General features: G+C 39.5%; 1 protein-coding gene across 3 annotated transcripts in view; it reads left to right on the plus strand.

Moving 5' to 3' along the window:
* Positions 1 to 21,815, plus strand: part of PRKCI (protein kinase C iota) — an 85,437-nt gene that overhangs the window by 58,436 nt on the left and 5,186 nt on the right. For 2 of the 3 annotated variants that reach the window (XM_526377.8, XM_063806394.1), the window contains 9 exons: positions 1,222 to 1,398; positions 2,164 to 2,261; positions 2,880 to 2,966; positions 5,463 to 5,598; positions 12,863 to 12,950; positions 14,389 to 14,514; positions 16,915 to 16,994; positions 18,321 to 18,410; positions 20,011 to 20,126. In XM_526377.8, the coding sequence (XP_526377.3) occupies positions 1,222 to 1,398; positions 2,164 to 2,261; positions 2,880 to 2,966; positions 5,463 to 5,598; positions 12,863 to 12,950; positions 14,389 to 14,514; positions 16,915 to 16,994; positions 18,321 to 18,410; positions 20,011 to 20,126 (998 nt within the window). Of the gene's footprint in view, positions 1 to 1,221; positions 1,399 to 2,163; positions 2,262 to 2,879; positions 2,967 to 5,462; positions 5,599 to 12,862; positions 12,951 to 14,388; positions 14,515 to 16,914; positions 16,995 to 18,320; positions 18,411 to 20,010; positions 20,127 to 21,815 lie in introns of those variants that run through there. The other variant, XM_016942293.4, reaches the window with a different exon arrangement.

Consider the following 21,815-nt stretch of genomic DNA (forward strand, 5'->3'; position numbering starts at 1 on the left):
ATCACCTTGTTACCAAATCAAATTATTATTATTACTATTATTGACAGGGTCTCACTTTGTGATGCAGGCTGGAGCGCGCTGGCACAATCACAGCTCACTGCAACCTTGACCTGCCTGGCTCAGGTGATCCTCCCACCTCAGCCTCCCAGGTAGCTGGGACTACAGTGCACACCACCAACATCCGGCTAATTTTTGTATATTTTGGTAGAGATGAGGTTTCTCGGCACATTGCCCAGGCTGGTCTTGAACTCCTGGGCTCAATCAGTCCACCTGCTTCAGCCTCCCTAAGTGCTGAAAATATAGGCATGAGCCACTGTGCGCAGCCTAAATTATTATTTCTAAGTTTTTAAGTTGTCATTCTCACTCAGTTTTTCTAATACCCTTCTTTCAGTTTTGTGCTTGCGGGTTTCTTTATCTTTCTCAAAATTTACTATTTGCTTTTCTTGGTATTCTTCACTTCAGAGATTTCATACTTTATTCTCATGGGTCCATTGTGTGCTGATGATTTTGCAGGCATCTAATAAAAGACTGTCTTCAGGCTTCTCTGTAAATTGCCAGAAGCTTACATTTGTAGTTGTGAATGAATTTTAAGGCTTACTTTGTCGTCCCAAAGGGGTCTTGGTATTCTGTGGAAAAGAATGTCTTCCATTTGCTGAACTACTTCATGCTTGTTTTCTGTCTATAGCATCCAAAAACGCCTCTGAATGTGTGCTCTCACTAGCTTACATTCTATGTATCAAGCTTCCAGCAGACTCTTTCATCTTGATGTCTCGTTATAACTTCTGAATTTATCATGAAAAACCCAATCGTTCTCTCCGGTAACTTTGTCAGTCTTATCCTAGCCACACACTTGACGTTCCCTGTCAGCGGTACCCCCAATCTCTTGGTCACCAAGGTTAATGTGTTTTTTTAATTCCTGCATCTCTATTGCCTCTGTACCCAAAAGTTATCGTATCCTTTTTAAGACATCCTTCGATGTTTTTGTGATTTCAACTCCCTCCCCATTCTTATTACCATCCCTCTTATCTCAAAATTCATCCATGTAATCTGGATAGTTAGATTATATGGTTTGGAATGACATTTGAAAAATATTAAGAACTTAAAATATTTTTATATTAGGAAAATATCTTTAAATCGTTATAGGTACAACTAGGTGTTAGAAATATAATGTACTATGCAAAGCATTTGCCATTATAACTCTGATACAAATGTTCTCAACAGGCAATGAACACCAGGGAAAGTGGCAAAGCTTCATCCAGTCTAGGTCTTCAGGATTTTGATTTGCTCCGGGTAATAGGAAGAGGAAGTTATGCCAAAGTACTGTTGGTTCGATTAAAAAAAACAGATCGTATTTATGCAATGAAAGTTGTGAAAAAAGAGCTTGTTAATGATGATGAGGTAAGCACTGCATATTTTATTGCTTCTAAACTGCTTGAGAATACTATTCTTTTTTTTTTTTTTTGAGACGGAGTTTCGCTCTTGTCACCCAGCCTGGAGTGCTAGTGGTGCAATCTTGGCTCACTGCAACCTCTGCCTCCCAGGTTCAAGCGATTCTCCTGCCTCAGCCTCCCAAGTAGCTGGGATTACAGGCATGCACCACTAAGCCCAGCTAATTTTTGTATTTTTAGTAGAGATGGGGTTTCACCATGTTGGCCAGGCTGCTCTTGAACTCCTGACCTCAAGTGATCCACCCGCCTCAGCCTCCCAAAGTTGCTGGGAATATAGGCGTGAGCCACCGCACCCAGCCAAGAGTACTATTTTAAAGAAAACCTCTATGTTTGTGCTTTATTATCTCATTCTGCTTTTCTAAATATGTGCTAAGTAAATGAAATATATTATTTTGGTTTACTTTTCTTATAGATGGTATAAGATATTTAAAGTAATTTTATTATTAGATTGTTTTTAAAAAACAAAAATCAAACCACATTATTATCAGGAGAAATACTTGAGCTTTGTAAAAGTTTTCTAGACAGTTTTATAATACTGAAAGATTGACTAGTGTTATTTTTCTCTTTGTATATAAATTTTCATTTCATGATTATCAATGGTTTTGATATTTAGCCTAGTTAACCATTGCATTTGTTACCATTGAATTGCTCAGAGCAAATTTATCATTAATTGTGATATCAGTTTGACATAGATTTCTTACATGTTTCAAAATAGGATATTGATTGGGTGCAGACAGAGAAGCATGTGTTTGAGCAGGCATCCAATCATCCTTTCCTTGTTGGGCTGCATTCTTGCTTTCAGACAGAAAGCAGGTAAGATTGAAAGATAGTAGAATGATTACTGGGCTTCATATTTTTGGTCATATTACACAGTTAGAACCTTTCTGCCCTAATTCATGAAGTAGATATCATGGAGGATGCAACAGTGTTAGGCTTATAACTTCCTGCTAATAATACTGCCATCAGTGATATCAGTTTGATATTAGATCAGCATTAGGAAATGACCTACTTTAGGCAGAACAGGAAATAGCCATGTCGTAATTATGGCAGTGGAAATCCAACCTTTTAAATATCCCCAGTATTCTAGTTTTATGACTTAAAATTTTCTAGAATTTAACAAGGAGGAAAAATACCTTGACAGTTGAAAATGACTTATTTAGCAAACGCTAAAATTAGGATGGTAATGAGTGGCTCTGGATTGCAAGTGGTACTACTTTAGAACAGAAGTAGTAGGTTACAAAATTATTATCATGCTGGTTTACTTTCTCGTATCTTCCGTACCCTAGATACCCTTTGTTTCCATCAAAATTTTGGCATCTTTTTAAAGGCTAAATAGTAGAGAATGCTCTCTGTTGTGATGGTTTCTGAAAATGCAAAGTTACACTACCTTATTTTGGATCTTGATTTCATGGGTTCTCTCCTGTGTTTTAGATTGTTCTTTGTTATAGAGTATGTAAATGGAGGAGACCTAATGTTTCATATGCAGCGACAAAGAAAACTTCCTGAAGAACATGCCAGGTGAGTTTTTGTTTACTGTTTGTGTTGTTTTCTTTTTGGGGCCATGTGGTTTTTTATGTGCAGTGGTTGGAAACAGTAGATAAATAATTTATTTTGATACTAGTTAATTATTTGTAAGTCATGCAGAGGCTGAGCTAAAAGTTAATTTACATTATATACATGTAAAACAATTATATATTATTTTACATTTATGCACATACATGTACATACACATGCACACAGTGCTTCCTAAGCAATTGAAAAGTGTAAACAGTATTAAAAGGGAAACCTTTAGTCTACTAAAACCAATCCTTTTCAAATATTATGTCTATTTAGCATCAGCCATTTAAATAATTGAGACTAATAAACACTTATTAGTCTTTTCAGGTTTGTAGTGGTCTCTCAGAGAGTTCTTCACGATAAGAGTGCTATTCATACATACTTGAGAGTAATTAAACGATCCCTCTGGCTGGGCACAGTGGCTCACACCTCTAATCCCAGCACTTTGGGAGGCTGAGGCGGGCGGATCACCTCAGGAGTTTGAGACCAGCCTGGCCAACATGGTGAAACCCTGTCTCTACTAAAAATACAAAAATTAGCTGGTCGTGGTGGCGGGTGCCTGTAATCCCAGCTACTCAGGAGGCTGAGGCAGGAGAATTGTCTGAACCCGGAAGGCGGAGGTTGCAGTGAGCCCAGATCGCACCACTGCACTCCAGCCTGGCCAACAGAGCAAGACTCTGTCTCAAAAAAAAAAAAAAAAAAAAAGATCCCTCTTAAACTAGTATATACTTCTGACTGTTCTTCCTGTGATTTATTGTTCTTTGGCTTTTTTTTTCCTCTAATCCCATAATTATTGATGAATAAAAGAATATCGAATAGGCCAGGCGCAGTGGCTCATGCCTGTAATCCCAGCACTTTGGGAGGCCGAGGCGGGTGGATCATGAGATCAAGAGATCGAGACCATCCTGGCCAACATGGTGAAACCCCATCTCTACTAAAAATATAAAAATTAGCCGGGCGTGGTGGCGGGCGCCTGTGGTCCCAACTACTTGGGAGGCTGAATTAGGAGAATCGCTTGAGCCCGGGAGGCGGAGGTTGCAGTGAGCTGAGATTGTGCCACTGCACTCCAGCCTGGGTGAAAGAGTGAGACTCCGTCTCAAAAAAAAAAAAAAAAAAAGTATTGAATATTAATTTTGTGCCCTTAATTTGATATTAATATACAAGACTGTAAATTGTTTATGTGTTGGATGGAGGAGATAGGTGGGAAGGGATCATGGCCTTGAGTAAAAAGTTTAATCCATCAGTACCATGTTTTGTTTCTTATTCATAATCAGCAGTAATTCTCACCCTTTCCTACTTCACAAGAGTAATGCCAAAATGAAGCATGTGAGTTTGTATATGTATGTTATTATCATGCAGGGAATAAATATTAGAAATTTCATTTAAATTAAAAACTTGTAGAAAATTTGCTACTTCATTATTGCTTGTCAAAAATTTCATAAGAAGATATAAATTGTACTTGTCTAATCTTGAGGCCAACCTGGGTTTTTTGTTTATTTGGGTTTTTTTGTTGTTGTTTTGGTGTTCATTTATGTTCATTGTGTATTTATGCCTTATCAAATGGTCACCCTTCATAGAGCCACAGATGATATTTTGAATTGTGAACATAGCCAATATTTGTTCCTTGTTTGTTCAGTTGAATGTGGGAAAGCTAGTCTGGTTTTTACTATATTAATGTGCCAGTTTTGGTTTTATACCATCTTTGCTTTTGTAAGAACTAAAGCCCAGGACAAGGGCTTAAGTTCCCAAATCACGGAATTAAGTAGCTAGGAGGTGTATGTTATGTACCTCCACACATGATCATGATAATGTGCCACCAAAGCAGCCATACATCAGCTCAGGCATTCCATTTTCATTATTCAGGCCAAAAGTTCTGGGTTGTCACCAGTGAGTTGGTAGCAGTTTTTTTAAGTTCTTCATTTAATATTAAATTTTACAGTTGTTTATAGTTGTAGAATATTGTCATTTAATTCCTTTTCTAAAACCTTCATGAGGATTTTATAGTATTGAGTAGTCAGCTTGTAGTATTCTTTCTATTCTCGACCCCATTAGTGGTTCTTAGCCTTCTCGGAGGATCACGGGTCCCTTAGAGAAGTGATGAAAGCTTTGAGGACTCTGTAGATACTGTGCATGTACATACGGGCATACACCTTTGCCCCCAGTTGTAGAAGTATGGACTGCCTGAAGTTCACCCAAGGACCCAGATTAAGAACCCCTGTTTGAGACTATCAAATTAATAGCTTTATGAAAAATGTGAGTTTAAGTTAGACAGGAACTTTTACAATTGTGTCTTGGGCTCAGATGTTTTAAAGTGGTACTTCAGTTCATTTTTTAAATTTGTTCCTAAAATCACTGGGAGAAAAAAATATGTTTTAATATGAATTTTTGTGTTTCCAGTTGTAAATGTAGAACTTAAATATGGTTGAATCAAATGACTTATTTTTTATTTTATTTTAGATTTTACTCTGCAGAAATCAGTCTAGCATTAAATTATCTTCATGAGCGAGGGATAATTTATAGAGATTTGAAACTGGACAATGTATTACTGGACTCTGAAGGCCACATTAAACTCACTGACTACGGCATGTGTAAGGTGAGGAAAATTTTCTAGTTATTTTAAAAGGTCTTCAGCAGCTAGTAGTCTTTGTAAAATAACTTCATGTTTAAAGATGAGGAAATGATTACTAATTTTGCTAATTTACTTAAGCTTTGTGGAATTCTAGCACAAAGACAAATGTACTTTTTTTTCTAACCATTTGCAAAATTTGTATCTTCTGTGTTATGTGTACTACAATAAGAGCTAATTTCTTTTTATTATACATAACTTTTTATCTTGAAAGTTGAAATACAATTGAAGAAAATTTGGAAATAAAAATTGTCTGCAATTCCACTACTTAACACAACCATTTGCATATGACCTTCCAATTTTTGCCATTTAGTAGTGAATCTTATGTAATGCATTCAGGATTTTCCTCAGAAGTCAAACATTTTTTATATTTAAATTTTAAACATCTGACATAAAGCATAATAGGATAAAACAAGAATTTCAGTTACTCCCAGAATATGTCTTCTTTCTTTCTTTTTTTTTTTTTTTTTTGAGACGGGGTCTTGCTCTGTCGCCCAGGCTGGAGTGCAGTGGCGCAATCTCGGCTCAGTGCCAGCTCCACCTCCCAGGTTGACGCCATTCTCCTGCCTCAGCCTCCCGAGTAGCTGGGACTACAGGCGCCTGCCACCACGCCCGGCTAAGTTTTTGTATTTTTAGAAGAGACGGGGTTTCACCATGTTAGCCAGGATGATCTCAATCTCCTGACCTCGTGATCCGCCTGCCTCGGCCTCCCAAAGTGCTGGGATTACAGGCGTGAGCCATCGCGCCTGGCCTATTTCTTGATGTTTTATTCTTTTTATAACAGTGTTCCATTTTAAATGTCTGATATTTTCCCACTAAATGTGTAAGGAACTATTCCTTGTTAAGGTAACTGGTACAAAATTATCCTCACATAGTAATACAACAACCAGTACGTAAATGTGTGAATTGCATTCCCTGTTCACCTGTGGGAAGTGCCTCCAGAGCCTGGAGATTATCTAAATGCTAATAACATGGCATATGACAACCTAGTTGTATCGAAGATTTAACTTCATTATCTGTTCAGCATGCATTAAAGAATAAAATCTTCACTTAAACTATGTTTGCTTTTATGTACAGAATTCAACCGTACTTTTCACATGATACTTATTAATTAATTATTATTATTATTATTTTTGGAGACAGAGTCTCGCTCTGTCATCCAGGCTGGAGTGCAATGGCACAATCTTGGCTCACTGCAACCTCCGCCTCCTGGATTCAAGCTGTTCTCCAGCCTCAGCCTTCCAAGTAGCTGAGATTAAGGTGCGCCCCACCATCCCTGGCTAATTTTAATTTTTTTTTTTTTTTTTTAATTTTTGAGACAGAGTTTTGCTCTTATTGCCCAGGCTGGAGTACAATGGCACAATCTCGGCTCACTGCAACCTCCACCTCCCAGGTTCAAGCAATTCTCCTGCCTCAGCCTCCCGAGTAGCTGGGATTACAGGCACCTGCCACCATGCCCGGCTAATTTTTTTGTATTTTTAGTAGAGATGGGGTTTCACCATGTTGGCCAGGCTGGTCGCGAACTCCTGACCTCAGGTGATCCACCCACCTCAGCCTCCCAAAGTGCTGGGATTACAGATGTGAGCCACCATGCCCGGCCCTTACGTATTTTTATTATACAAGTTTTCAATCATAAACAATTAGAAAGCTTAGCGAGTGGAACCCCTGTATACCTATCACTTATATTTGTGGTACCTTTTTGATCTCTGTGTCATTTTTTTTCCTAAGGGATTTTTTTCTCATTTCAGAAAAAAGTGACAGTGATAGAGGAGTCTTATCCCCAAGAATAAATGAAACTGAACAAAAAACATGGAGAGTATTACCCTTCATACGAAGTGCACAAATTAAAACAATGAGGCCTTTTTTTTTTTTTTTGCCTGTGAGATACGGGTTTTAAAGTTAGAATAGCCTGTATGTACAAGAGTTTAAAGAAATGGGCATATGTCACTGGTGTGTATATAAATTGTTACAAACCTTTTGAGAAGCAGTTTGATGGGGGAATTATCAGGAATCCTAAAGATGGTCATGTTCTTTGATCCGGTAATTCTGCCTCTTGGATATTCTGAGTAAATATTTTGGTTTATGAGGAGAGATTTCTGACCAAAACTTTTATTGTAGTTTATGATCAATATTATAAAGTCATTTAAGAAGATCTTTATTTTTATTTTATTTTTACTTTTTTTTTTTTTAAATAGAGACGAGGTCTCGCTGTGTTGCCCAGGCTCGTCTCAAACCCAAGAGTTCATAATGTTAGCATTTAGATAATCTCCAGGCTCTGGAGGCACTTTCCTCAGGTGAATGGGGAATGCAGTTCATACATTTACGTATTTGTCATGTTACTATGTGAGGATAATTTTGTTCCAGTTATCTTAACAAGGAAAGCAAGCCACCACGCCCGACTGAAGATATTTGTAAAAAATGCATAACACATGATGGCTCAGACCTGTAATCCCAGCAATTTGGGAGGCCGAGGCAGGCAGATTGCTGGAGCTCAGAAGAAGTTCGACACCAGCCTGGGCAACATGGCAAAACTCCATCTCTACAAAAAATAGGAAAATTACACTGGCTTGGTTGTGCTTGTAGTCCCAGCTACTTGGGAGGCCGAGATGGGGGGATCACTTGAGCCTGGGGCTGTAGTGAGCTGTAATCGCACCACTGCATTCCAGTCTGGGTGACAGAGTGAGATCCTGTCTAAAATATATATATATAGAGAGAGAGAGAGAGAGTAATAAATATATATATACATAATGCTTATAACAGATGAAGTCTTAACATATAGAGTTGTCTGATTCTTTTATGTATCATTCTGTTATGTAGCATCACACGTTGATTCTGTTTACTTTTCAGCATTTTTCAAGTTGTTATTTTAAAATGTTATGTTAAATGTGGTTACCAATTGCATTACAGTACACTAATGCATTTTAATAACATTTTAAAATGTTATTTTTAAATAACACCTTTAATGGAATCACTGCATTGTTTAAACAATCAAAATGGGCAGGGTGTGGTGGCTCACACCTGTAATCCCAGCACTTTGGGAGGCCCGGCAGGCAGATCACTTGAGGTCAGGAGTTTGAGACCAGCCTGGCCAACATGGTAAAATCTTGTCTCTACTAAAAACACCAAAAGATTAGCTGGGCATGGTGGCACACCTGCGGTCCCAGCTACTCAGGAGACTAAGGCAGGAGAATTGCTTGAACCTGGAGGCAGAGGTTGCAGTGAGTGGAGATTGCGCCACTGCACTCCAGTCTGGGTGACAAAGTGAGACTCTGTCTCAAAAAAAAAAAAAAAAAAAAAGAAAATCACAAAAATGAATTAAGACTTTTCTCTTGGCCGGGTGCAGTGGCTCGCACCTGTAATCCCAGCATTTTGGGAGGCCGAGGTGGGCGGATCACAGGTCAGGAGATTGAGACCATCCTGGCTAACATGGTGAAACCCCGTCTCTACTAAAAATACAAAAAAATTAGCCAGGCGTGGTGGCGGACTCCTGTAGTCCCAGCTACTCGGGAGGCTGAGGCAGGAGAATGGTGAGAACCTGGGAGGCGGAGCTTGCAGTGAGCCGAGATCGCGCCACTGCACTCCAGCCTGGGCGACAGAGTGAGACTACGTCTCAAAAAAAAAAAAAAAGACTTTTCTCTTTTTGTCTTTCTTAGTCTTTTGTTACTCTTACTGGAAAATAATATTGGCTTCTTATACATTTTCATTTCTTACAGGGATCCTCAATCAAGTTATTCCAGGTCTTTCATAAATCTGATATCTTTATCGAGTAGGTCTTTAAATCAAATGTCCTCCTACCTCCCTTTCTGCCTTTCCTCCTTCTCCAAGAGCTGCCTAGGGCGAGTGCAGTGGCTCACGCCTATAATTCCAGCACTTTGGGAGGCCAAGGCGGGCGGATTACTTGAGGTCAGGAGTTTGAGACCAGCCTGGCCAACATGGTGAAAACCCATCTCTGCTAAAACCACAAAAACTAGCCAGGTGTGGTGGCGAGTGCCTGTAATCCCAGCTACTTGGGAGGCTGAGGCAGAAGAATCTCTTGAACCTGGGGTGGGGTGGAGATTGCAGTGAGCTAAGATCACACCACTGCACTGCACTCCAGACTGGGCAACAGAGCGAGACTCCCCCTCAAAATATATACATATAAAATAAAATAAAAAATAAAGCTTATGAGAAATTAACCCTCCAAAAGTTTGAATGCTCTTTTATGACTTAGAGTCAATATTTAACTTACCTGAAGCTTGACTTCATGCAAGTGTTGGATGAATTTCTTTATAAAGATTGCAAAGGATAGTGATGAAAACTTGAATTAGTATATTTAGAGTTATGTTTGAAATATTTTATGAACGTTGATTTTATTAAGTGGCAGCCTTTCGTGGTTTTATGAACTGATGTGCCTTTAAGTGTTGTTTTCATCAACAGAGGAATTCTAATAATATCTGTTATGCTGCAGAAAACAGCAAATGGACCTACATTCCGACATTCAGTCAACAAGTGAATGATTAAGCATAGCTGTTACAAGTTAACAGACTACATCTCTTACCTCTGACTATTGTACGGAAAGTACATGTCATTTTTCATGAGAATGTATTGCCGTTGCCAATAATAGAAAACAATAAAAACCATATTCATATTTCTAAAAATAGCATATAATATCCCTTTTAGAAATCATTTTAAAATTCTTGGAGTCACAACATATTACTAAATATTTCTTCTAGATGTTTATAGCAGTGTTATATATAACAGGGTGAAATTTGAAGAAAAATATGTTCACCATGCCCAGAATGTCTCTGGAGGGCCACATAATAGTGGTTGCCTTTAGGGAGCTGGAACTGGGTGAGTCAGGGACAAGAATGGAAGGAAGGGCCGGGCACAGTGCTCACGCCTGTAATCCCAGCACTTTGGGAGGCTAAGGTGGGTGGATCACCTGAGGTCAGGAGTTTGAGACCAACCTGGCTAACATGGCAAAACCCCATCTCTACTAAAAATACAAAAAGCCAGAGGCTCGGCACAGTGGCTCACTCCTGTAATCCCAGCACTTTGGGAGGCCGAGGCGGGTGGATCACTTGAGGTCAGGAGTTCGAGACCAACCTGACCAACATGGTGAAACCCCGTCACTACTAAAAATAAAAAATTAGGTGGGCGTGGTGGTGCATATCTGTAATCCCAGCTACTTGGGAGGCTGAGGCAGGAGAATCGCTTGAACCTGGGAGGCAGAGGTTGCAGTGAGCCGAGATCGCACCATTGCACTCCAGCCTGGGTAACAAGAGCGAAACTCCATCTTAAAAGAAGAAAAAAAAGCCAGGTGTGGTTGCATGCACCTGTAATCCCAGCTACTTGGGAGGCTGAGGTGTGAGAATCACTTGAACCCAGGAGACAGAGGTTGCAGTGAGCCAAGATCACGCCACTGAACTCCAGCCTGGATGACAGAGCGAAACTCGGTCTCAAAAAAAAAAAAAGGAAGGCTTGATTTTTGTACTGCCCCTCTTTTTTGGTTTAGAATTTTGTACCGTATAATCTATAGGAAAGTGGTTAAGTTCTAGGTACATATGTTCTGTTGAATTTCATATAGTTGTTAATATTAGAAAGTCTTCAGTTGTGTAGGAAATGCTTATAAAGTTTTAAAACATGCTTAATTATGTATGATTCAGTTGTCTTTAGACTTTTTTATTGTTGATTTTTTTTTTATTTGCCTTGTGGCCAGAGAATGGTTTGAATATTAGTTCATTGGAATACATTGAGATTTCCTTTATGACCTAATATATGGCCAGTAGCCCATGTGTACTTAAAAGGATATATAATCTTTACATGCAGGGAGTCTCTCTCTCTAATGTCTCTCTTCCTTCTCCCTCACTCCACACACACATATAGACATACATATATTCTACATATATATGTATTTTGTGTGTATATATATATATATATATATTTTAACTCTAGCTTTTTTCCAAATCTTTCTCTGCCTACTGATTTTTAGTATGTGTGATCCATCATTTTCTAATATAGATTATTCTCATATTAACTTCTATTATGATTGGAGATGGTGAAATTCTCCTAATAATTTTGTCCTTTTTTACTCTTCGTATTTTGAGGCCATGTTGTTGAGTGTATGCAAGTGTATATTTGTTACAATTTCTTGGTGATTGTCTCATTAATTATTGGGTAGTTCCTTTACTCTGCCTGTTAGTGTGTTTTGCCTTATTTTTTTCCATCCTATAGCTATTAAAATACAGGCCCGGCGTGGTGGCTTGTGCCTGTAATCCCAGCACTTTGGGAGGCCGAGGTGGGCGGATCATCTGGTCAGGAGTTTGAGACCAGCCTGAACAACATGGAGAAACCCCATTTTCTACTAAAAATACAAAATTAGTTGGGCGTGGTGGCACACGCCTATAATCTCAGCTACTCTGGAGGCTGAGGCAGGAGAATTGCTTGAACCCGGGAGGCGGAGGTTGCAGTGAGCTGACATTGTGCCATTGCACTCCAGCCTGGGCAACAAAGTGAAACTCTGTCTCCAAAAAAAAAAAAAAAAAAGGTGTTCTTAGGAAAAATAAACAGAAGGAAAATATTGTAGTCTTATCAATGGTTGTATTAGGAGGTGAGATTTAAAGTGCTTCTTTTCTTCATGAAATATGCCTTATTCTACCAATATTAAAATTTTGGTATTAAATTTTAACTTGTATGTAAATTATTTTAAATTCAAGTCGTACCTTAATTGAATCAACTCTAGCAACATCTAATGAGGACAGGTTTTCTTCAAGCTATTTAGTAGTGATCTGTGATTTTAATAATAAAGGCAGTTGCCAGGCGTGATGGCTCATGCCTGTAATCCCAGCACTTTGGGAGGCCGAGGCAGATGGATCACTTGAGGCCAGGAGATCGAGACCAGCCTGGCCAACATGGTGAAACCCTGTCTCTACTAAAAATACAAAAATTAGCTGGGTGTGTTGGTGCATGCCTGTAATTCCAACTACTCAGGAGGCTGAGACACAAGAATTGCTTGAACCCAGGAGGTGGAGGTTGTAGTGAGCTGAGATCGTGCCACTGCATGCCAGCCTGGGCGACAGAGCAAGACCCTGTCAAAAATAATAATAATAATAAAGGCAATTGTTCTAGTGATGTTAAGTGAGCTTAATGTATCACTGCAGATGCTGAACTTATGTGATAGGTGAAATAGAAAGGGTGAATTTAAAACAGAATTTTTTATCTCATTCTTTCTTTCTGTTCTTTTTAATAAAAGGAAGGATTACGGCCAGGAGATACAACCAGCACTTTCTGTGGTACTCCTAATTACATTGCTCCTGAAATTTTAAGAGGAGAAGATTATGGTAATAAATAAATTGGTGGTATTATTTTAGTTATTGCTAGATGGGTGGTAAAATGTGGTACCAATTGCATTACAGTATACTAATGCATTTTGACATGATCTTATTAATATAAGGATTCTTGATCCTGTTAAAAACTACATGGAGAGTCCCAGACTTTGAAATCAGAGACAGTGGGACCTTGGCAGTATTTGGGGGTACCAAGCTGAATAATATTTTATTAGTGACAAACACTAAACAGTAGCAGGCACTATTCTAAGCAGTTTACATATATCAACTAAGTTAATCCTCTTAACAACCCTGTGAGGTAAGTACTATTAATTCTCCTTTTACAGTTGAAGAAACTGACATACGGAAAGTTTAAATAACTCGCCTAAGGTCAAGGATTCAGAACAGCACCCGTGTGACTCCAGAGTCATGAACCCCTGGAAAATTTTTCAGATTTCCTGGGATATTTGCCCCAGGAATCTGAAAGATGGTGGAAAGATTAACTGTATCTCAGGCACCCGAAGATACACTTATCTTGAGAAAACATTTGACTTTTTGGGTTTTGGCCCTCTGCGTTCAGCAGATATAAAGGACAATGTGGTACTTGTGAGAGCTGCTCAAAGTCTGAATCTACTGTCCTTCACTGGTCTTTATCAGCTAGCAAAAGATCAAGTTTAAGACCAAGGAGGCAGGAGAATGGCGTGAACCCAGGAGGCGGAGCTTGCAGTGAACCGAGATTGTGCCACTGCACTCCAGCCTGGGCGACAGAGTGAGACTCTGTCTCAAAAAGAAAAAAAAAAAAGCCCCTGTCCACACCTCCAGCAGTTGCCAACATATAGCCGGGCGCGGTGGCTCACGCCTGTAATCCCAGCACTTTGGGAGGCCGAGGCAGGCGGATCACGAGGTCAGGAAATCGAGACCATCCTGGCTAACACAGTGAAACCCTGTCTCTACTAAAAACACAAAAAATTAGCCGGGCGTGGTCGCAGGTGCCTGTAGTCTCAGCTACTCGGGAGGCCGAGGCAGGAGAATGGCGTGAACCCAGGAGGTGGAGCTTGCAGTGAGCCGAGATTGCACCACTGCACTCCAGCCTGGGCGACAGAGTGAGACCCCGTCTCAAGAAAAAAAAACCAAGGAGATTACTCTGAAATACAATTTAATTATATCTTCAACACACAATATTAGATATTGGGCATGAGTCTGAAAGTAGAAATACATGGAGAAAGAAAGTTTTTTTTTCTCATAATTTTATTTTTAAAATTATCTTTTAGGTACCTACCCTTGTTGATAAATGAAGCATTTCTATAATCTTCAGTGCCTACCATGATAGTTGGAATGCATTTAGAGTTTACTTTTTCATTGTTTCTTTTTCCTTTATGTGATAAAATTTCCAGTTATTAACTTTCAAGAATGCAAAGTGTATAATTTATTGCTTTAAAATTTCTTTCTGAAGGTTTCAGTGTTGACTGGTGGGCTCTTGGAGTGCTCATGTTTGAGATGATGGCAGGAAGGTCTCCATTTGATATTGTTGGGAGCTCCGATAACCCTGACCAGAACACAGAGGATTATCTCTTCCAAGGTAATTTGGAGTATTTTACAGAGATTCTCTGAGAAAAACCTATTCTAGAGTACAAATGAGAGTGATTCAGGTTACTACTTTGAGTAAGAAAAATGAGCATAATCTGGAAAATATAATCCTGACTCGTGGTATTAGGTTTTGTTGTTGTTTTTGTTTGTTTTTGAGACAAGGTCTCACTCTTTTGCCCAGGCTGGAGTGCAGGGGCGCAATCTCGGCTCCATGCAACCTCCACCTCCCTGGTTCAAGCAATTCTTCTGTCTCAGCCTCCCAAGTAACTGGGATTACAAGCACACTCCCGAGTAACTGGGATTACAGGCACACACCACTATGCCCGGCTAAACTTTGTATTTTTAGTAGAGACAGGGTCTCACCATGTTGGCCAGGCTGGTCTTGAACTCCTGACTTCAAGTGATCTGCCCACCTCAGCCTCCCCAGCTTGCTGAGATTACAGGCATGAGCCACTGCGCCTGGCCTCTGTGTATTAGGTTTTGATGTTTTTTAATACATTCTTTCTTTTCTATAATCTTCTATAGTGAACTCCTGTTCACAGTTACCTTCTCATACTCAAAATCATAACAGGGGTTATTTAGAATTATCCATCACAAACAGATTGGAGAAAGGCATCCTGTGGCTAGAGAGATAATCTTTACACAGGGACCCCGAGGCTGAGTGCATAAGTTCAAGAACAGTATGAGGGGAAAATAGAGCACCAAGATGATGAGTGATCAAAAGATGGGGAAAAAAGGCCCCACATCAGGGAATATACGGAATTGACAGAAACAAGCAGACAAGTGCAGGGACCTCTAGCACAGAATCCAAAGAAGTATGAAAACTACTATAAAATTCTACATTTAATAATTAAAGCCATCACAGGATATAAATAGGCATTTCATGCCCAAATGGCCATGGAATATGTGAAAAGACATTCAGTCTCACTAGCAATTAAGGGAATGCACATTAAATGTTAATGAGTTACCATTTCATATCGGTACATTTGATCAAAATATTAAAGTTGGGTAATACCAGTGCTGGTGAGGATGTGGAGCAACTGGAACTCTTCTAGACTGCTGGTAGGAATGAAAACTGACACAACAGCTTTAAAGAATAATTTGACAGTGTCCAAAAAAATTGCATATTATATATGCTAAGCATTTTACAAATGTTAACTCATTTAAACCTCATAACAATCCTATGAAGTATTTTTTTATTCCTATTTTACAGATGAGGAAACTGAGGCACAATTAGGTAGTCAAAGAATAAGACATTCATGTAAATGATAAATAGTATTCAGATTAGAGGCTTTCTCTGAGAAGATGGGAAAAGAAGGGGTTTAGGAAAGTACAGGAGGCACTTCAGTTATATATGTAATATCTTATTTTTTCTCCTGGAATGCCTTAAATATCTTATAATAAAAATTTAAAGATTGCACCCAGGCATAGTGGCTCACATCTGTAATCCCAGCACTTTGGGAGGCCGAGATGGGTGGATCACTTGAGGTTAGGAGTTTGAGACCAGCCTGGCCAACATGGCAAAACTCCGTCTCTACTAAAAATAAAAAAAAATTAGCTGGGCATCGTGGCGGGCACCTGTAATCCTAACTACTCAGGAGGCTCAGGCAGGAGAATCACTTCAGCCTGGAGGCGGAGGTTGCAGTAAGCTGAGATCGTGCCACTGCACTCCAGTCTGGGCAAGACAGTGACACTCTGTCTCAAAAAAAAAAGAAATTTAAAGATTGCCAGGTGCAGTGGTTCACACCTGTAATCCCAGCACTTTGGGGGTCCAAGGCAGGAGGATTGCTTGAACCCAGGAGTTCAAGACCAGCTTGAGCAATATGGTGAGACCCTTATCTCTACAAAAAAATTTAAAATTAGCCAGCCATTGCTGGGCGCAGTGGCTCACACCTGTAATCCCAGCACTTTGGGAGGCTGAGGTGGGCGGATCACTTACCTTCATGAGGTCAGGAGTTCGAGACTAGCCCGGCCAGCATGGTGAAACCCCATCTCTACCAAAAACATAAAACTCACTGGGCATAGTGGCACACGCCTGTAATCCCAGCTACTCAGGAGGCTGAAGTGGTAGAAGCACTTGAACCCGGGAGGCAGAGGTTGCAGTGAGCTGAGATCATGCCACTGTACTCCAGCCTGGATGATAAAACAAGACTCCATCTCAAAAAAAAAAAAAAAAATTTAGCCGAGCGTGATGGTGGCGCCTGTGGTCCCAGCTACTTGGGAGGCTGAGGTGGAAGAATTGCTTAAGCCCAGGAGGTCAAAGCTGCAGTGAGCTGTGATTGCACTACTGCACTCCAACCTGGGCAACAGAACAAGCCCCTTTCAAAAAAGAAGAAAAAAGATTAAAGCCATGTAAAAGTTAAATATAATACTATAATTTTTATCTTTCTAGTTATTTTGGAAAAACAAATTCGCATACCACGTTCTCTGTCTGTAAAAGCTGCAAGTGTTCTGAAGAGTTTTCTTAATAAGGTATAAATTGTGTATAAGAATATTTTGTGATTTGTCTCTTTCTGTATATATCAAACTGGTCAGTAGCGGTTTGGGAAATGTAAAAATCCAAAACAGTAGAGAATGTAACTTTTTCAGTTTGACCCAGAATTTGTCTCTTACCCAAAGAGTAATTGACAGCATTAGATCCTGAGATAAGTTAGTTGTCCTTTCCATTTTGGCAATAAAATTTACTCCCCAGCTATATATTACATAATTTTTGTGTGTGTGTAAATAATATATACCATATTCTCACATAGGGGAAGAGTTAATCTTTGGGTTTAGCCATAATTGTACTTTGAACTCTGTTTCCATTTTCTCTGTATCATTATCCATAGAATCTATTTATTACCATGTACTTTTTGAGCACGTGGGCCGCAGTGCTCCCTACAAATTCTCATGTCAAAAATGCTATAATTAGGTAAGATTCGGAAGAAATGAAATTCTGTCTTTGGCTCTTAAAAATGTGAACATCATTCGATTGTTTGTTGCTGTTGGTAGGCTAGAGGAGTTTTAGGATCTAGGAGTGTGGTCTTGGCAATTATAAATTCTACTTTAAAGAAATGGTATGATAGAAAGGTTGATGTACATTTACCTTCTAAGGTAAATAGATAAGATAATGAGTTTTAATAAAATAAGAAATTGACCCTTTTAAAAAATGAACAGTTTATGTGAGGAAAGATTTAAACTTGAAACCTAATTTTTCACATAGTGAAAAATGAAGGCAAGAGGTGTTGATATGCAAAATAAAATACCTTTTATCAGAAAGAAAAATGGGAACATATTCTCATTCATAGTGATGAATAAGCCAAGACTTTTTATAAATTGCAGGCTCCTTCTCAGTCCAGTGATTCAGATAATGGTTGTATCATTGTCTTACACAGGTGGTGGTTTGTTGCTATAATTGGGCATGGGGATTTTAAATTAAGCTAAAAACAAAATTCTCATGAAGTTTGGAGGTTTGCATGTTTTGACTCTCACACTAGGTCATGCCAAAGAAATGGCTAGGTGCTGTCAAATGATTCTGCTGTTCTCTTTTTCCTCCTGTTTTTCTTTAGCAAGGAATTGGTGATGATTCTCTGTTTTAATTACATGATGGGTGGAGAAAGTGCCTTGAGGAAATCTTACCTATCACAAGTTTCAAATAACTCAAGTTGTTCTGGAGTTGTACTTTCTAGAAATAAAAGGTAGACCATTCCAACTTCAGAAATAAGAGTATCATGTGAGGGCACAAAACACAGATCACAAAGGTGATTTATTTTAAAGCATGACATTCACCCAATTCTTGAAACATTTCTTTCACCATAGGACCCTAAGGAACGGTTGGGTTGTCATCCTCAAACAGGATTTGCTGATATTCAGGGACACCCATTCTTCCGAAATGTTGATTGGGATATGGTATGTAAATTTTGATTACTCAACTATTAGGTTTCATTATTATCTTGGGCCAATTTTTTGTTGTTGTTGTTCTGTTTGTTTTTAGACAGAGTCTTGCTCTGTCACCCAGGCTGGAGTACAATGGCACGATCTCAGCTCACTGCAACCTCCGCCTCGCGAGTTCAAGCAGTTCTGTCTCCGCCTCCCTAGTAGCTGGAATTACAGTCACTCACCACCATGCCCAGCTAATTTTTGTATTTTTAGTAGAGATGGGGGGGGTTTCACAATGTTGGCCAGGCTGGTCTCGAACTCCTGACCTCAGGTGATACACCCACCTCGGCCTCCCAAAGTGCTGGGATTACAGATGTGAGCCACCACACCCGGCCTATCTCGGGCCAAATTTTATTGTCTTAGCTAACATATCACAGCTTTAAAAACTTAAAACCACTTTCTAAACTGCTTTTTAGAAAACTTTTAAAACAAAAAAAAATTCAATTATTTATTTATTTATTTATTTTTTTTTTCTGAGACGGAGTCTCATTCTGTCACCCAGGCTGGAGTGCAGTAGTGTGATCTCTGCTCACTGCAACCTCCACCTCCTGGGTTCAAGCAATTCTACCTCAGCTTCCTGAGTAGCTGGGATTACAGGCACACGCCACCACGCCCAGCTAATTTTTGTATTTTTAGTAGAGACGGGGTTTCATCACGTTGGCCAGGCTAGTCTTGAACTCTTGACCTCAAGTGATCCACCCACCTCAGCCTCCCAAAGTGCTGGGATTCCAGGGGTGAGCCACCATGCCCAGCCAAAAAATTGAATATTAATGTAATAAAGCAGGTTGTAATGTTATTGAGGCCCATATCAATGTTTATACTTGTTTTTATTTTTTTAGGAGAAACAGTCTCACTCCATTGCCCAGGCTGTAGTGTAGCTCACGACAGCCTTGACTGAACTCCTGGGCTTAAGAGATCCTCCTGTGTAACTTCCCAAGTAGCTGGGACTACAGGCATAAGCCATGGTACCCAGCTAATTTTCTTTTTTTTTTTTTTTTGAGATGGTGTCTTGCTCTGTCTCCCAGGCTGGAGTGTAGTGGCACAATCTCAGCTCACTGCAACCTTCACCACCTGGGTTCAAGTGATTTCGCCTGTCTCAGCCTCCAGAGTAGCTGGGATTACAGGTGTGCGCCACTACGCCTGGCTAATTTCGGTATTTTTAGTAGAGACGAGGTTTAGCTATGTTGGCCAGGCTGGTCTTGAATCCCTGACCTCAGGTGATCTGCGCACCTTGGCCTCCCAAAGTGATGGGGTTACAGGTGTGAGCCACTGCACCCAGCCAATTTTTAATTTTTTTATAGAGATGGGATCTTGCTATGTTGTCTGGGCTGGTCTTGAACTCCTGGCCTCAAGTGATCCTCCCATCTCAACCTACCAAGCGGTTGGGATTATAGGCATGAGCCGCCATGCCCAGCTCATATTTGTAAATTATGTTCATCATTGCTAATATCATTGAACCATGCTTCAGGACTCACTTTAATAAGGTAAACAATGAGTGCAGAGGAGAACTGTAGAGGTGGAGTTTTTCTAAGAATACAGACTTGAGCTGTCATCCAGTATGTCTTTTCAGATGGAGCAAAAACAGGTGGTACCTCCCTTTAAACCAAATATTTCTGGGGAATTTGGTTTGGACAACTTTGATTCTCAGTTTACTAATGAACCTGTCCAGCTCACTCCAGATGACGAGTAAGTAATTCTGTACACTGAAATTTTTTTTTAAGTTCTTTGGAAATCCCATTTTTAGTGACTATGCAATGTTTCATTATCAGATTATACTATAATTTTTTTATTTTCTATTTTATTTCATTTTATTTTTTTTTGAGATGGAGTCTCGCTCTGTTGCCCAGGCTGGAGTGCAGTGGTGCAATCTCGGCTCACTGCAACCTCTGCCTCCCAGGTTCAAATGATTCTCCTGCCTCAGACACCCTGAGTAGCTGGTACTACAGGCGCGTGCCGCCACGCCCAGCTAATTTTTGTATTTTTAGTAAGGACAGAGTTTGCCATGTTGGCCAGGCTGATCTTGAACTCCGGACCTCAGGTGATCCACCCACCTTGGCCTCAAAGTGCTGGGATTACAGGCGTGAGCCACTGTGCCCGGCCTATACTATAATTTATACAACCATTCAGTTACTGGTATTTGTATCTACTGTACCATTATAAGTTTTAATAGTAACTGTCATTTTCTCCTTTGCTTTATAGTGCATTATCTTATTTTCACAACAACTTTGTAATCTAGTTACTGTCATCTTCGTTTTACAGATGAGGAAACCAAGGCTCAGAGAGGTTAAGCAAAGTTACACAGCTATCAGGTGGCAGAGTCAGGATTCAAACCCAAATCTGACTGACTAAGGCCTGTGCTCTTTCTACCACGCTGCACTGTTTCCCATTTGACAAGGACTGTCTTTGAGTTCCTGAGTATTGCCTTAAGATAGATTCCTAGAAAGAGAATTAGGTCAGAGGGTATTAACATTTTAAAGCTCTTGTATTGCCAAATTGCTTTTTTTAAGAAATTACATTGAGTTATTAAATCCAGCCATCAGTGATCTGGTATATTTTTTGTGCTTATACTTCATCTTTTAAACATGTAGTTTGGAATAATTGGGAGATATTTTGATTATTTACCTGTTGTTACAGATTCATTCTCTCTAATCTCAGGGAGGCCCTTATTGTTTGGCAGTCATTTCACTTCTATCTCATTTCTTACCACATTTCTCCCAGCACCTGCTCCAAACAGTCTCTTCATTTCAGAAGCCTTCAGTTCCACTCCTTTTTCCATCACTGTTAATGGATTAACCTTGTCTTAATTTGATGCAAGGACTGATAACCTCTCTGACGTGACCTTGCCTCCTTTCCAGCTGTCCCCAGACCACCTTGCATCTCAGAATTGCTTTCTAACTCTTTTCATCATTTTCTTATTCCCTACTCTTGGAAGACTCTCCTTTACAAGGGGTGTCCCTGCTATTTTCCTAGACCTGTTTCCTTAGTTTTCTCCAAGATTTCATTTTGTCAGTTATCTTTTTATTGGACCTTCTTTGATTTATTTTTTTCTGGCTTGTTTCCCTCTGTGTAAGCATGCTCAGATACTCTGATTTTTCCCCCTAACTCATTTTCCCTCTTTGAACAACCACGTTTTTCCTCATTTTCATTTCATCTTAAAGCCTCAAAAAAAAAAAAGTTAATAGATGTTCATGGTCAAAGAAAAATAAATACACAGCACCTCTAATCAAACTTCTTCAGACTAGTCAACATTGATTGTCTTGAATTTTTTTTTTTTTTTTTTTTACTGTCAACACTTCAACCCCTTACAACCGAACCTGTCCTCCAGCTTTTGAAGGTTGAATCAATTTCTTAATTTCTAAATTGTAAAGTATTTTG

This window comes from Pan troglodytes, chromosome 2 (assembly GCF_028858775.2).
Source record: "Pan troglodytes isolate AG18354 chromosome 2, NHGRI_mPanTro3-v2.0_pri, whole genome shotgun sequence".
Lineage (NCBI taxonomy): Eukaryota > Metazoa > Chordata > Mammalia > Primates > Hominidae > Pan > Pan troglodytes.